At 40.0% G+C, this 17,352-nt stretch overlaps 3 protein-coding genes across 3 annotated transcripts; all 3 read right to left on the bottom strand.

Moving 5' to 3' along the window:
• Window positions 172–1,848, bottom strand: LOC104737165 (CASP-like protein 4A4). Its single transcript, XM_010457276.2, has 3 exons — window positions 1,391–1,848; window positions 572–707; window positions 172–457 (listed from the first exon to the last, which is right to left on the bottom strand). Exons 1-3 carry the CDS (start codon window positions 1,702–1,704, stop codon window positions 266–268), a joined length of 642 nt encoding a protein of 213 aa, XP_010455578.1. The 5' UTR covers window positions 1,705–1,848; the 3' UTR covers window positions 172–265.
• LOC109128382 lies at window positions 11,090–11,629 on the bottom strand. The gene has a single exon (XM_019234595.1). It carries the CDS (start codon window positions 11,627–11,629, stop codon window positions 11,090–11,092), a length of 540 nt encoding a protein of 179 aa, XP_019090140.1.
• LOC104738384 lies at window positions 12,396–12,896 on the bottom strand. The gene has a single exon (XM_010458567.1). The coding sequence runs from the start codon at window positions 12,894–12,896 to the stop codon at window positions 12,396–12,398; it is 501 nt and encodes a 166-aa protein (XP_010456869.1).

The raw sequence follows: 17,352 nt of genomic DNA, 5'->3' as shown, positions 1-17,352 counted from the left end.
CGCGATTACTCCAATATTAACATGATGGCTATTTGATCTTTTCCAGAACTTTTTTAATTTCTTTTGAAACTTTGAATATGTTGCAATCATGTGTAAAGGAGTTCTTTTGTTGAATAAATTTTTACATTCCAGCAAAATATATATATATATATATATATATACATATATATATTCATGGAGTCATTAGTTTTTACTGATTAACATGATTTGAATATAAAAAACAACCCCCTTTACAAGACTTTATCTGGCCATTTACAAGACTTAATTACCACATAAATCTTTTGCAAAGCTTATACCCTGACAAGAGGCTAGAGAGTGTCAAAACCAAAAAGGCAGAGAATGACATTGAAACTGAAACTATAGAGCTGTTTTTTAGTGTTTTTACCGCATCCTCGTTTCTATGTTGGATCCACGCGATGGCCACAGAAGAAGATGATACTAGTAGATAACATATAACCTGATTATGTTTCGCATACGTACATTAAAATTTAATTAGTTCAAACTTTTTCACTGTTAACGATTGAACATATATATAATGTATAATTATTAATCAGTAATAATGTAAAAATACCTGGTCAAAGATGAAGCTGATGTAATCCGAGAGAGGCTCAGAGATTAAAACTCCTCTGTGAGTAATATCACAAACTCCTTTGAATGTTTGCAAACATGTATACACGAATCCTGTCACCGCTACACCAAAACAATACCTGCATATTTGTTTTTTTTTTTCGTTTTATTTTACATTTCTATGAATTTTAAGTATAAAAAAATATCAACCAAAAAAATTCTAGAAATTGTTTCTTAATGTTTATTTGGTACGTTAATTTCGCGGATGTGTTTAATTTACGGCGTTAATAAAATTTTGTATCCAACGCGCCTATACACATTTTATTTCACTTCACATATAACGTTTAGAATATTCATTTTCATGCATAGTAAAGATAATTGGAATTTGTATATATACACTTTTGTCCATTACTTTTTGTGGAATATGACTATAATAATAGCCTATTTTGTAAATGAACATATGAATAAAATGTTACTAGTAGTTAAAGAAACATGATAATCTAAAATCTATACCTTTAGTATTAAAAGCACAAATTAAACTCTAAACTTGAATCCCAAATCACAACCCATAAAACCTAAAATTTAAACGTTAAACTATAGTTCTCTTCTTTTAAGTTATAAAATCCAACGTAGTCTTTTAATAGTATCATTTAAAAGACTTTTTATATATCAACTATTCTTTATTTCCAAGTTGTAGCATTGATGCGTGAATAACGATAAATAAAATCCATATTGCTTGGAAATAACAAAACATCATTTTCTATGAAACAAATATCAGTAGAACTACTATTAAACAATGAATTAAAGAAGATAAGGCTCTTACAATAGTTCAGGATATGAAGCAAAACTCGAGGAGTTCTGTGTCAGATGTCTCCTCGAAGGCCGATGAACATTCACCGCCAACGAAAGAGCCGAGACGAAACAAAGAACCAGCGTTATAAACCGGAGAACCAAACCGCTAATATGAACCGATGCTCTCCGTGAGCTAAATCTTGATATTGACGGCGTTGCAGAGTATGCAAATGAAGACGGCGTTGGAACTGAGGTCGTGTGTTGAGAGACAGGCGATGCTGTTACTGAACCCTCCGATGATGGTCCATAGGTGATCACTACAACGTGATCTTTTAGCTCTTTCATCAAAAAAATTTTGAGTCTATCCTTGAAATAGTTGAGATTGAATATATGAAGTGAGAAGTGTTGTATTCTGAGCTAGAGATAAGGTTTGCTTTTGAATTAAAGATTTACATGAAGTTTCAGCGAAAGTTTGTTGGAATTTTATACATTTTTTTCTTCCATGTTATAATCTAATGATATATATGGTTGTATGACAAATAAGTAATTGTTAATAATTATTTTTCTAGTTTGACTAATTTCTCTTGCAATATAAAGTCTACGTAATTGGGATAACTATGATCTAAAAAAGAATAGAAAACTAACGTTTGTGCAGAAAAATTGGGTAAATAATATTTTTTTAAAAATGTGAAAGTTTAAGATTGTCCTCGAAGTAAAAAATAAAATATATAGTATAATACAAAAAAATGATGGACGTTTAAAACAACATAATAATATAAATTCGAAAGAGAACAAGTGTTTTATATGATTTGTAAAATAATATGTAATATATAAAATAGGTATGAAAATAATTGTAACTGAATAGAGAGAGTAGTCTGACACCAATTTACCCAATTTTTGTGCACAAACTTTAGCTTTTTACTTCATTTTTTTCTAATCTATAGTTATCTACTATAAATACTCATAACTGAATTGTACCCTGCAATTCATATTTTCTTATATATCACTACAAAAAATCAATTCTTAAGTACATGGTCGCCTACGTGAGTTTTGTATCATTCTTTTAGTTGTTCTTTTTTCCTATTAAGACTAGTCAGGCGTTACCCTCGATCATCATATATATGAATAGACCAAGAAAAAAATAATAATAAATAGACAGTTGAAAGAATATAGAAATGAGCTAGGTATTTTCCGGAAAATCGTTGAGGGTCTTGTTTTTCTTTCTTTCTAGGTTGTAGCTTTCGTTTTTTTCCACAATATATTCATCTTGCTTAGATGTATGTTACATCAGCATATATATGAATCAATTTGCAATTTGGTAGGGCTTGGTTTAGGATTGGGATGACAAGGACATTTCGAATATAAATAAGATCGTGTATATCACTATCACATAAGAGTTGGGTATGAGTAATTAGAGTTTCTAAAACTATTATCCGAAGTATTAAATTCCAATTAACCGGAAAACATGAAAGATGATCGGAGAAGAATGAAGGTGAGAAACACTGTTTAATTAATCTGATTAGAAAGTTTGTTACAAGACGTTCACCTCAATTAGTGTCTATCCTCAAGTCTTTATACTAAGCACTAAACCGGAATCTAATCTTGGTTTACTTAGTTAACCGGTTTGAACCATTTATTCTAATACACCCCCCTCAAGTCTTTAGCTTCGAACTGTCTGTTTGGAAGATAAAGACTTGATAGTGACATAAGCTTGAGTAGATGATGGAAAGGACCGGGTTGGAGAGGCTTCGTGAGTATATCAGCATGTTGGTTCTCAGTTGGAACGTGCAATGTCCGCAACGTACCTGCTTTGACCTGATCACGAACAGTGTGGCAATCAATCTCTATGTGTTTGGTGCGTTCATGAAACACCGGGTTCATAGCAATATGAAGAGCAGATTTGTTATCGCAGAACAACTTCGCAGGACATGTAACCTTGACACGGAGATCTTTGAGTAGTTGTTCTAACCAAATGATCTCACAAGTCACATGTGCCATAGCTCGATATTCTGATTATGTGCTACTCCGACTTGTAACTGCTTGTTTCTTCGACTTCCAAGAGATAAGAGAAGTGCCAAGATAGACGCAATAACCTGTTATTGAACGTCGAGTGTCCTTGCAAGTGCCCTAGTCAGCATCTGCAAAAGCATTTAAGCACAACTTTGTATCTGCAGAATACATCAAACCTTGTCCAGGATTAGCCTTGATATAGCGTAGGACTTTATGTGCAGCCTGCAAATGGACATCGGTGGGAGCGGATATAAACTGACTTAATTGGTTTACGGCAAAGGTAATATCAGGTCTTGTGATTGTTAAATATAACAATCGACCTATTAGTTCTCTGTAAGCTCTCGGACTTGGAAGTAGGGTACCCATGTCTTTAGTAAGATGCACATTAGGATCCATAGGAACAGGGCTTGGCTTGCAATCAAGGAATCCAGCATCAGTCAACAAATTCTGGGCATACTTTCGCTGACAGACAGAGATTCCCTTGTCAGATCGAGCTATCTCCAAGCCTAAGAAAAATCTCGCCGGACCTAAGTCTTTGATCTTGAACTCTGACTTTAACAGATCCTTTAAGTTCTCCACTGCCTTATCACTATCACTTGCTATCATGATGTCATCTATGTAGACAAGCACAACAACAAAAACACCAGTTCCCTCTTTGACAAATAGTGTATTATCAGCTGGGGACTGGATATAATTTGCACTAAGTAAGATAGAGGATAGTCGTTTATACCATTGGCGAGAGGCTTGTTTAAGTCCATATAAGGACTTAAGAAGACGACAAACTGGATTTGGCGGCAATGTAGTGTTTGGTGGAGGGGTATACACAGGAGGCAAGCGCATGTAAATCTCCTCTTCAAGATCTCCATGGAGAAAGGCATTTGAAACATCCATTTGCGTGAGACTCCAACCCTGTTTAGCAGCAAGACCAAGGATAAACTTCACACTAGTCAACTTAGCCAGAGGTGAGAAGGTATCCAAGTAATCTGCCCCCTCCTGTTGAGTAAAACCCTGTGCCACCAAGCGAGCCTTGTATCTCTCCACACTGCCATCAGAATTGTATTTTACGGTAAAGATCCATTTCCAACCGACAACATTCTTACCCTCAGGTAGTGTTTGAACCTCAAAAATCTTGTTCAGTTCAAGAGCCTGTAACTCGTTATTTGCTGCATCAGTCCATTTCTTTGATTTTATAGCCTTAGCAAACGACTTTGGTTCCGTTTCCAGACTATAGGAAAAGATATAAGATTGAAATTCTGGGGAAAGTTTATCATAAGATATAGTAGAAGTAATAGGATATGGAGTAGTAAGTTTAGTTGTAGGAGGTAAAGTAGAAGTAAAAGGAACTAAAGAACAGTGATACTCCGACAAATAGTTAGGGGGCTTAGTAGTTCGTTTAGGCCTAGTAACTATTAGAGAATCACTTGCAGTGTTATGCTCAGTTGCAGTACCGATGGTGCTAGTATCCAAATGCGTATTAGGTGTAGTAGATGGTGATGCAGATGAATGATCAATCAAAGAGCTTTCAAAATCACTAGCAGACTCAGAATCAACAAAATGTAGAGGGGGTGGTAAAGGCAAAAAGGAAACATATCAACAGAGGAAGAAAGAAGATCACTTGTTTTAAAAGGAAATTGGTTTTCTTGGAAAACAACATTTCTGGAAATGGTAATTGAATTAGACTCTAAATCAAGCACTTTATACCCTTTAAAACCAGAAGGATAACCAAGAAAAACACATGGTTTAGCTCTAGGAGAAAATTTATGTCTATCCTTTGAGTAAGTTGATACAAAACACAAGCAACCAACAAACTTTAATAGGCTATAATCTGGTAATTTCTTAAGAAGAAGCTCAAAAGGATATTTATTGGCAAGTAAAGGAGATGGTATTCGATTGATTAAGAACACAACTGTTAAAACACAATCACTCCAATGTTGTAAAGGAATATTAGACTGAAAAAGGAGAGAACGAGCTACATTTAGCAATTGTTGATGTTTACGTTCAACTACTGAATTTTGTTGTGGTGTGTAGGCACATGAAAAATAATGCACCATGCCATCTTTAACAATGTCATTGAATGCAACTCAGGGGCATTGTCAGAACGTATAGCTTTTATCTTTGAGTTATATTGAGTAGAAATGAGTTTAATAAAAGCTGGAAAAACAGTAGAAACATCACTTTTATTCTTGAGCATATAAACCCAAGTGACTCTAGTACAATTATTAACCAAAGTTAAGATATATCTAAAACCTTCAACAGACTCAACACTAAAAGGACCCCAAATGTCAAGATGAACAAGATCAAATGGTTTTTCAGCTAGATTATTATGTGAAATAAACGCTAATATCTTTTGTTTTGCTAAAGGACAGATTTTACATTGCATAACATCTAATGATTTTTGTTTCAAAGAAGGAATATAACTAACAAGTTTATGTAAATCAGAGAGGGATGAATGCCCCAAACATTGGTGCCAAAGAACTCCATCTTCCAAGACAGAACCAGTAAAAGAACAAACTACAGGAGTAGATGGTGAGAGGGATAGCTGGTCTGTTTCCAGAATGTATAAGTTGTTGAACACTTTACCCCTCCCAATCATCAAGCCTTGAGAAAGTTCCTGAATGAAACAACATGAAGGAAAAAAATGAGCAGAACAGAACAATGTTTGTACTAAACAGCTAACACTAATTAAATTGAACTTAAAATAAGGAACATGTAAGACATTATGCAATATCAATGTTGATGTGATGCGTATTGTACCTATACGAGTGATAGCAACCCTAGCACCATTCGGTAATGTAACCGTAGTATTAGACACAGTAGTTAACTCACTAAACATTGCTAGGTCCGAACAAACATGACTAGAAGCCCCAATATCTATTATCCAAGCATCATGAGGAAGAATTTTCTGAAGAGATGAAAGGGTGTGTTCTTGAAAGAGTAGAGTATTATCTCTATATTTAAGACTAGTAGAAGGAAAAGAAACGGTACCAGCAGACAAATTCTGAGTCATTAAACCAAAGTCAGAGATAGTTGCAGCCGCAGTATGAGGCATACTAGACGTAATCACATTCTCTGAAACTTGTGCATGACTTTTAAGATGAGATATAAGTTGTTGTATCTGTTGTGGTGTGAAATCTTGAACCTTCAGAGTATTACCATCACTTACTCCATAAGAAGCTCCTTGTGAAGGCATATAAGCTGCATTAGCAGTAGCATCATTGGAAGGTAAACCATAATCCGAGTAACCAGTATTCTCTGAATAGACATTGGCAATAGCATTAGCCTTCTGCATTGCATCATAGAGAGCCATTGGCATCCTAGGCTGAGTTTGCATCATGCGAGGTTGAAACTGAGGTACTGGCATACGCGGTTGAAACTGATTCTGACCATTTCCTTTATAATTGTAACCCATGGAATTAGTCTTGTATCCTGGAGGAAAACCATGTAGCTTGAAACACTTCTGTATAGTATGTACTGTCTTCCCACAATGTGTGCAAATAGGTTTCTGATAAGACTTCATCGTATTATAAGCTACGACATAGGCACTCTCCATATCACCATCTGTTTGAGAAACAGTCTGAAAAGCAACATTATAAACCCTAGTAAGAGGCTTAACATGATTCTGTCGTTCATCCTGAGTGACCATGTTGAAAGCTTCCTCAATCGTAGGTATAGGCTTTAATATCAATATGTGACGCCTGGTTTGATCATAACTCTCATTTAGACCCATAAGAAACTTTGTCACTTTACTGCACTGCTGTTAACGCTCCCATTTAATTGCAGCATCACACTGACATCTTCCACAAGTACATACTGGCAGATCAATATAATTCCTATGTTCCTCCCACAATGTAAGTAAATCAGTATAATAGATAGAAACATCATTCGAACCCTGCTCAATCTTGCTAAGTCTCTGTTCAATAGCAAATACCCGTGGAGCATCATCTTGCTTGAAACAAGAGACCAAATTGTTCCAAATACCTTCAGCAGTAGGTATAAAAAGCAAGCTCTGACCTATCTTCTTATCAACCGAATTCATCAACCAAGTAGACACTAAATCATTGCATCTAGTCCAAGCATCATATTCTCTATGATTTTCCGGAGGTCTAGTAATCGTACCATTGATAAAACCCAGCTTGTTCCTGATATTCAAGCCCATCCACATTTAGCGACGCCAAGAATGAAAATCTGAAGCTGTTGATAAATGATCTGAGACCAGAACCAAGCCAGCATGATCAGTACTCTGCAAAAAAAAGGGATTAGCATATTGATCTGTTGCACAACGTGATTGCTCAGTCGTAATAGGTGGCAGTGGTGGTTGATTGTTCGGAGCAAGCGGCAGAGGAACTGATGAACTCATTATATGAGATGATTAAAGAAATTTCAATAAAAAAAAAATGAAATCGGAGCTGAAATTGAAACAAGATTCGTTCACCGAAAGCTCAATCAAAAAGAAAACAAAAGAATTAGGATCATAAACAAGATCCGAAAACACAAATCACAAATTGTGATAACAAGAAGCTGAATAAAACGAGAAATCGAAGGAAGTGGTAGACTCATCTCCGATCAATGTATGTGAAAGCAAAAAGAAACTCAAAAAAAGCGCTCTGATACCATATTAAATTCTGATTAACCGGAAAACATGAAGGATAATCGGAGAAGAACGAAGGTGAGAAACACCGTTTTATTAATCTGATTAGAAAGTTTGTTACAAGACGTTCACCTCAATTAGTGTCTATCCTCAAGTCTTTATACTAAGCACTAAACTGGAATCTAATATTGGTTTACTTAGTTAACCGGTTTGAACCATCTATCCTAATAGGTACATGAAAAACATTATATGGAACATGTAACTTGGTTAATTGATACCAAAAAAAACAAAAAACTTGGGTAACAATTATATGGACTCACGTTCATCTATTTTAGGACAATTTTGGATTTTATAACCTTTTATATGATTCTCCGATATCAATATCCAAAATTGAGAATCAATATATATAACTTAAAAAGAAAAAAAATCTTAATGAAATTAAATCAGTAAAATCTCAAAAAAAAAAATAAACGTTGCAAAATAATAAATGTATATTATTATGATAATACGAGTAATCATAATAACTGAAACAAATATTGTAACACCAATTCCACCAAAACAAGATTAGACTTATGTATTAAAGCTAGTGAAATTGTAACTTATTTTTTTGTACTATATATAAGAAGCGGATTTTCCAATATTTTCAGCCAAAAAAAAAAAAATCCAAATTCTAAAATCATGATAAAAACTAAATATGTTATGCTAGTGACAAGTTTTATTGTGGTATGCGTGTTTATAAGTTGCACTGATGCGAAAATAAAATATATCCCATATGTACCATCTATAGATTTAGGTAATGGTTGCAATCCAAGATTTCCTAACGACAAATGTCATCTGCCCATACGAGCGAATCCATATAGGCGACCATGTACTTATGCTAATAGATGCCGTCGGGATGTTCGTCGGGTACAAATGTCATCCTTACAGAAATTTATGAAAAAGGTTCTCCAATTATCATTGTAAACACAAAAAAGATTATTACAAAAAGTGATAGCTAAAAAATTATTAAGTATTTTTTTTTGTTCGCATTACTTTACTTCCTTGTACTTGAATTCAAAAGTGATACAATCTTTATGTTTCATTATCTTATGAAACTCCAACATCTTTAACAAAAAAAAAAACTCCAACATTATTGTTGCACAACAAACAACATTGCTTATTTGCTCTCTCACCAGTCACTTAAATTTTTCTGACATGGAAAAAAAAAAATTCAAAACAAAATAATTCAGCTGTAAGTGTCAAACACGATAAACCAAGATGGATTGATCTTTGTTGGTCTTATGATATTAATACTCGTTTGCTCGAAAATAGACTTTGCCAATCAACACCCCTTCACAAGGTCCCAGTATTCCTCCCTCAAGCAAACCAGTCAGAACTCCAAAAGTTAAAATCCGATGCCGACAAGACTCTCACAAGGCTATCTCCGATTGATTATTACTTGGAAGGGAAGTGTCAGATCCCGACCCTAAAATCCTCGTATATGGCTGTACAGGCCGATAATTTTTTTTCTTAGCGCCTATTAATTTCCTACTTGTTTGTTTAACAATATGCAACAGCGGATATATATAACAGATTCAATAACTTAAAAATACGCATTCATTAAATTAAAGGTTCAATCATCCTTAACACCCATGCATGGTAATGATACAATCCATAAAAATATCAAGCCATAATTAAAACTACCCAAAGCCACCATCCTCTTCCTCTCTTGCCTCCGTCATAACAGCTGGTCAGCCACTAAAATCCTGAACATCAGACATTTCTTTTCCTGTGTCCATAAAAAGGAGGCATAAGCAAACAAGTTTGCTTAGTGGAGCGGTCATTCCGTCTCACTAGGCTCAATTCAATAATCTCAATCTAACATAGGTTAGTTTAATCAATCCATGCATGTCAAAGAACCATGGGATAGCTGTCCACATCGTTTAGACCAACTTTCGAATTATTGCAATAGAAACATTAACAAGACAAGCAAGCAATCAAGACTAAATAACCATCGGTCAAGAGAGCGACCATAGAACTCGGCCACAGTCACGCACTCACCTTCGGTTTCGACCTACGGTGTTAAACTCTTGGTTCCTATGCCCAAATCTGATCCTCGCCTCTACACGAACAGATCTACATCGTTAACCACCGATGTATGAACCATATACTATCGACGGATCAAGGTGGAAGAAGACTTACCGTTCTTCTCTTGATCTAGACTTAGGAAATTCTCGGCCAACTCTATGGAAACTCTTCTTTTCTCCCTTGCGGCGGCTAAAAGGTCTTATGTGAGCTCTAGAGAATTTCTCTAAGGTTTTCTATCCTTTATATAGGGTCGACTAAACCGCCTCGAGGTGCCTCAACGATAAGCCTTATCGTCCCCTAACTTCCCATATTTTTCGCATCCATCCTTATCCGACCAACTTTGCCTTTTCCGCTAGTTTCCATTTCCCTCGGGTTTCCTTTCCCGTAGTCGGCTTAAATCTTTGCAAGATTTCCGGTCCCCGGGCCACCCATTGGCCCATAAATCTAATCGATCCATCCTCGTCCATCGGCCCGATCCATCGTTCACCGATGCGACCATTTTTGGATAGTCCTACTTCACTATCACTCTCACTATCACTATCACCAACACTAGGATTTTCACTCCCACTATCACTCGGACTGTCACTTAGACTAAGTGCCGAAATCTTCCCATTTTCATCCAGAAACTTGCATGCTTGCATCATCTACAAGGTAAGCCAAGGACTTCCTTTTCTTCAATTCAAACATGTATTCACTACTTCAGAAGTCTCGAACTCTCCATCTGTTCTAAGTTCCATTAACTATCGATTCATGGCCATCGTCCTTTACGGACCATGATTCCTTCTGTTCTCGTCCCGAGGTTCGTACCGCTATCGATCCATATCGGCACTGATTGCCATACCGCTCTCAGCATTTCTCAGCACTGATTGCTGTACCGCTCTCGGCACTTCTCGGCACTGATTGCCGTACCACTCTCGGCACTTCTCGTGTACTGCGTACGTACCATCTCGTGTACCGCGTACGTACCATCCCATGTACCGCGTACGTACCATCTCATGTACCACATACGTACCATCTTATGTACCGCCGGTACCGAGGGAGCTGGTCGTTACATTTCTCCCCTACTTAAGGTCGATTCGTCCTCGAATCTTTGCTTTCCTTCCGAGAAACTTCGCTCTTATCGAACAATTTCTTGAAATTTACTTTCATAACATCTTCAGGTTCCCAAGTTATTTCCTCTACTCCTTCGCAATCCCATACAACTTCGATCATTTTCAGCTTTTTCTTCTTATGCGAACCTCTCATCTTGGTACCAATTATCCGAACTGGTCGTCCGATGATTGTCATGTTCAATTGTAGATCAGGCGGTGGTTCGGAGATCACATTCTCCCGTCCCGTTATGCATTTCCATAGCATCGACAAGTGAAACACCGGATGAAAAGCTGCCATGGCCGGCGGCAATTCCAACTTATAACCCTTCGGACCGATCCTCTCCAGGATTTGATACGGTCCCATGTAACGCGATGTCAACTTGGTGTTCAGTGCCACCCAATCTTTACCCTTATAAGTCATGGTTTTGAGGTAGACCATGTCTCCAACCTGAAATTCTAGCTCTCTTCGGCGTTTATCCGCATAATTTTTTTGCCTATCCTGGGCTTCTTTCATCTTTAACTTCAGAATCTAAATTTTTTCGGTCATCTCGTCCACGAAATCCCGACCGTAAACGCTCCTCTCCCCTACTTGTGTTAGACACAAAGGTGTACGACAAGGTCGACCGTATAAAGTTTTGTACAGTGACATGCCTATACTAGCATGGAAGCTATTATTGTAGGCAAATGCCGCTAATGGTAGATGCCTCACCAAATTATCTCCCCAATCCAGTACACTTGCTCGCAAAAGATCCTCAAGTGTCCGTATAGTGCGTTTGGACTGTCGGTCCGTTTGCGGATGGTTGGCCGTACTCATGTCCATTCCCGTCCCAAAATGCTTCTGTAGGGCCTTCCATAGTCCTGAGGTAAACTTAGAATCTCGATCCGATACTATGCTCACTGGAACACCATGTAGCCGTACAATCTCATGTACGTATACCTCGGCCAGTTTCTTGGTCTTGTCCTTCTTGTTGATGGCCAAGAAATGTGCCGATTTGGTTAATCGGTCCACGACCACCCATATGGCGTCCTTCTTGTCACATGTCGGCAAACTGGTGACAAAGTCCATGGCTATCATGTCCCATTTCCATTCGGGTATCGGTAGGCTTTGCAACAACCCACCCGGAACTCGATTCTCCGCCTTAACGCGTTGACATGTTGGACAAGCTGCAACCCACTTGGCTACGTCTCTCTTCATGCCCGACCAGTGATAATACCTTTTCAAGTCTTGATACATTTTTGTAGATCCCGGATGGATCGCCAATTGGGACTGGTGTGCTTCCTTAAGGATTTCGGTATGCAAGTTCTGGTCCAACGGAATGCACAAGGCCCTTAACCAAAATGGTACCGTTGTTTGATGTCCCGTACTCGGTTGCGTCCGCATTGGACAACCGTATCAGATCTGCGTCCTTCTCTTGTGAAACTCGTACCCTTGTCAACAAATCCGCTTGATCCGCGGCCCTAAGGCCTAATGGTTCCAACTGTTTAGTCAACACATTCAACCGCAAGGTTCTGATCATACCAACCAGGTTCTCCGCGTCTCTCTCGGCATTAATGGCCGACCCTCTTCTGCTTAAGGCTTCCGCCACTAAGTTGGCCTTACCCGGATGGTAACTGATTTCCAAGTCATAGTCCGCAACTAACTCCATCCATCTTCGTTGTCGTAGATTCAGTTCTGACTGCGTAAAGATGTACTGTAAATTTTTGTGATCCGTGTATATCTGCACCTTCCCACCGTACAAGTAGGACCTCCAAATTTTTAGCGCAAATACTACAGCCGTCATCTCTAAGTCATGGGTTGGATAATCCGGACAGGGGTCCAAACACACTCTCATATTCTCGTACCACTAGTATGTCTTGTAACCCTGATCGAAGCGAGGTACGCTTCACACCCATTACTGATCATGATCGAAGCGAGGGACGCTTCACACCCATTACTGATCAACTGTTCGGCTTGTACTACCGAGACTAACAGATTCCCGGCAATGGCCTGATGCCCTGATATTCAACCATTCCCTTAGCAGTCTCAAATAGTATCGCCCACGGTAGCAGTCCAAGTGAGCCATGTGCTTACTTAGCCAGCCCATGCCTAGTATCACATCTTGTGCCTTCACTCGACATATGACTAAGTCCGCCGGCATATCCATACCGCACACCATGATCGAGATGTTACGCACCACTCTCTACGTCATCATCACTTGACCACCCGCTGCTTGTACCCATCCAAAATTATCTTCAGGCTCCTTCCGGAATCCGCCCTTAACAATCATACTTGGACTAACAAAACAATGCGTAGCCCCGGTGTCAAAAATCATATGCGTATCCACACCGCCCATAAGTAAGGTCCCTACACAATTCTGCTTGCTAAGAACCTAACCACACAAAACACACACACATACAAGGTTCACGAAAAAATTCCATTAAGGTGAGTTTTCAAACTTACCAGTGATCTACCGTGAAGTGCTCGCTTCCACCTGCCCGTCCGCGATCGAATACACCCGAGGCATAATCGCCGGCCGTTTCAATGGTGGTGGCAACGACAACAGCTTGCTGACCCGTTTCTGCCCTTGCGTCTCCAACTGTAGACATTTTGGCCGGATGTGTCCTGCCTGCTCACATTGGTAGCACACTCGTGTGTCATTCCCTTTGTCCGGACAGTTGCTGGCCATGTGGTCCTTTCCTCCGCACGCAAGACACGTACCGAGTAAACGTCGGCACTGTCCTGAATGTCTCTTGCGGCGAGTTGGACACACACACACACTGCCCGAAGTCTTACCCGTAGGTATCCGACTCGTGGTCTGCTTAGTTCCACTACCCGATGCAGCTTTTGCCACCGATGCCTGCTGCACCGTGACTCCTACGGAGTGGTGCTGGGATTCTTCGGCCAGTCCATCCTCCAACATGGCTGTCTTCTCAACCAACTCCGCAAGACTTCCAAAGTTTTCAATCATGCATCGGTTGTGGACATCAACTCTCATGCCCCGCAAGAACCGACAAATCTTGACTTGCTCATCCTCCATCTCTTGAGCTGGTTGAACTCGGTCTCATACTCCCGCATGGTCCGGTTCTCTTGTCTCAGGTCCAAGAACTCAGATTCAAGACGGTCAAGAGCTTGCTGCGAAAAGTACTTTGCAAGGAACATCCCACGAAAAGTCTCCGAAGAGCAATTCGGGTTGGCCATACGATTTACCATGCCTGTCCACCACGCATGGGCTTCACTGGACAGGTAGTGGGTAGCGATATCCTTCCGATACTCCATCGGACAACGCACAGAGTCAAAATTCCTCTCAAGGCGACTTCTCCATTCGTCGGCCTCAATCGGGTTTTCTCCACCACTAAAGTATTGTGTACCCAACTTCAACATGTGGTCCATGATAGTCAAGTACGCGGGAGTTGCCATTCCCATTGGCACCGCGTGTGGTACGGGTGGGTTTGCGACCGGTGGTGTCATTCGGTTCAGAATCTGGACCAAAGTTTCCAATACTTGCCCCATCCCCACGGTTGCAGTCGCATTAGCACCCATACCCACTGTCAGTGTAGCTCCCGTACTGACTCTTTGGGTTCCATGTCCTCTGGTTTCTGTACCGGTTCCCGCACCTACTAGCCCCGCGTTGACCACAGTAGGGTTCGGTACCTCCTCAACGTTCCCTCCAGCTCCCTGTCTAGCCGTGGTATTAGCTGAGTTGCGAGTGTTGGGTTCCATTTGAAATACCATAATCCGATTCTAAGTTAGCGACCAAACCAATTTAGCCTTAAACACCCTATGACCTACATATGACCAGTTGGGTACTTGGCAAGGAAGGATGGCTTTTTAGTAACATCAACCCATGCACCCGTTATATAAACATGTCCTAGAATTATAACCGTGCTCTAATACCAAATGTAAGACCCCGACCCTAAAATCCCGTACATGGTCGTACAGGTCAACATATCGACCATAGAACTCGTCCACAATCATGCACTCACCTTCGGTTTCGACCTACAGTGTTAAACTCTTGGTTCCTATGCCCAAATCTGATCCTCGCCTCTACACGGACAGATCTACATCGTTAACCACCGATGTATGAACCATATACTATCGACGGATCAAGGTGGAAGAAGACTTACCGTGCTTCTCTCGATCTAGACTTAGGGAATACTCGACCAACTCTATTGAAACTCTTCTTTTCTCCCTTGCGGCGGCTAAAAGGTCCTATGCGAACTCTAGAGAAATCCTCTAAGGGTTTCTATCCTTTATATAGGGTCGACTAAACCGCATCGAGTTGCCTCAAAACGATAAGCCTTATCGTCCCCTAACTTCCCATATTTTTTGCATCCATCCTTATCCGACCAACTTTGCCTTTTCCGCGAGTTTCCATTTCCCTCGGGTTTCCTTTCCCGTAGTCAGCTTAAATCTTTGCAAGTTTCCGAGTCCCCGGGCCACCCATCGGCCCATAAATCTAATTGATCCATCCTCATCCAACGGCCCGATCCATCTTTCACCGATGCGACCATTTCCGGATAGTCCTACTTCACTATCACTCTCACTATCACTATCATCGTCACTAGGACTTTCACTCCCACTATCACTCGGACTGTCATTTAGACTAAGTGCCGAAATCTTCCCATTTTCTTCCAGAAACTTGGATGCTTGCATCATCTACAAGGTAAGCCAAGGACTTTCTTTTCTTCAGTTCAAACATCTGTTCACTACTTCAGTAGTCTCGAACTCTCAATCTTTTCTAAGTCCCATTGACTATCGATTCATGGACATCGTCCTTTACGGACCATGATTCGTTCTGTTCTCGTCCCGAGATTCATACCGCTATTGATCCATATCGGCACTGGTTACCGTATCGCTATCGGCAATTCTCGGCACTGATTGTCGTACCGTTCTCGGCATTTCTCGGCACTGATTGCCGTACCGCTCTCGGTACTTCTTGGCACTGATTGTCGTACCGCTCTAGGCACTTTTCGTGTACAGCCTACGTACCATCTCGTCTACCGCGTACGTACCATCCCATGTATCGCATACGTAGCATCTCATGTACCACATATGTACCATCTTATGTACCGCCGATACCGAGGGAGCTGGCCGTTACAAGAAGCCTCGTGTCACTATTCCTTACTCTGTATTTCAATAAGGAGCCTTGTTCGTTTTAAGGGTCGTCTTCCGACCTATAAGCATATCCAAAGTGTGCTTAGTCACATTTGGGGTAGAGGACATCAAATAGAAATCCACCTCAATCATGCTAATAATTCTATGCTTGTCAGGTTGCCAAATGAATATCTGAGAACGAGGATTCTTGAAAAGATAATTTGGTATATTGGAGAATGTATGTTTCTTGTGGCTCAGTGGGATACTTCGGGTGGAGCTAGCACTGAACTTGATGCATTTCCTATCTGGGCTCATCTCAAAGGAATGCCATTCGACCTGATGCACCATAAAGGGATAAGTTTGGTTCTGCACTCGTGGGTGAGCCAAAAGAGATGGACGAGTTTACTAAAAACCTAGTGAGCTTATCTGTTGCTCATGTCAAAGTTGAAAGAAATCTCAATGACCCCCTGCCTTCCTCAGTCGAAGTGGTAAGGGAGAGTGGTGAAGTTATTACTATTGATGTTTAATATCCATGGACTCCACCTATATGATCACATTGCAAGGAGATAGGCCATGTCAACAGATTATGTCCGCTTGTAACTCCTTCCTGGCCCTAAACAAGAAAGTCAATGGTTACTGAACCTTTGAAAGGTACTGCAGGCACTGCGGGCGCTGTCAGTGCTAATAAAGAGAAAGACCCAATCCTCAACGTACCTGGTTCTCCCTCCAAGACTGTTATTGAGGAAGGTTGCTCGTCGGTTCCCCCATCAGTTAGTCAATTTGATACGTTAACTGAGTCTCCCCCCATGAGCTCAGGTATGCATGCACCTGCTACACTTAAATCATCTAAACTCAATAAGCCCCACCTATCGATCTCAAAACATTATAAATTTCACATCTCCTCGGCTAAAGCCCCTACTTTAACCCCCCTGATAACTCTCTAATTTACATGTTTTTAGCATCCTTTTTTGTCCATATTTTACATTGTTTACACCCTTAACTTAGCATTTTTAGGTCATTAACTGTAGGATTTAACTTTTAGGCCATTTAGGGTGTTGCAATCTTGCATTTGCATACTTTGGATGAAAACAGGTGCTTTAGAGCCTAAATGGGGAGAAACAAGGACAAATCCGAGCATGTACCCGAAGGAGCCATCGAGCTGG

Source organism: Camelina sativa, chromosome 13 (genome assembly GCF_000633955.1).
Source record: "Camelina sativa cultivar DH55 chromosome 13, Cs, whole genome shotgun sequence".
Classification (NCBI taxonomy): Eukaryota; Viridiplantae; Streptophyta; class Magnoliopsida; order Brassicales; family Brassicaceae; genus Camelina; species Camelina sativa.
The sequence above is the reverse complement of the archived record's forward strand: the minus strand, read 5'-3'. Positions and strand labels throughout refer to the sequence as shown.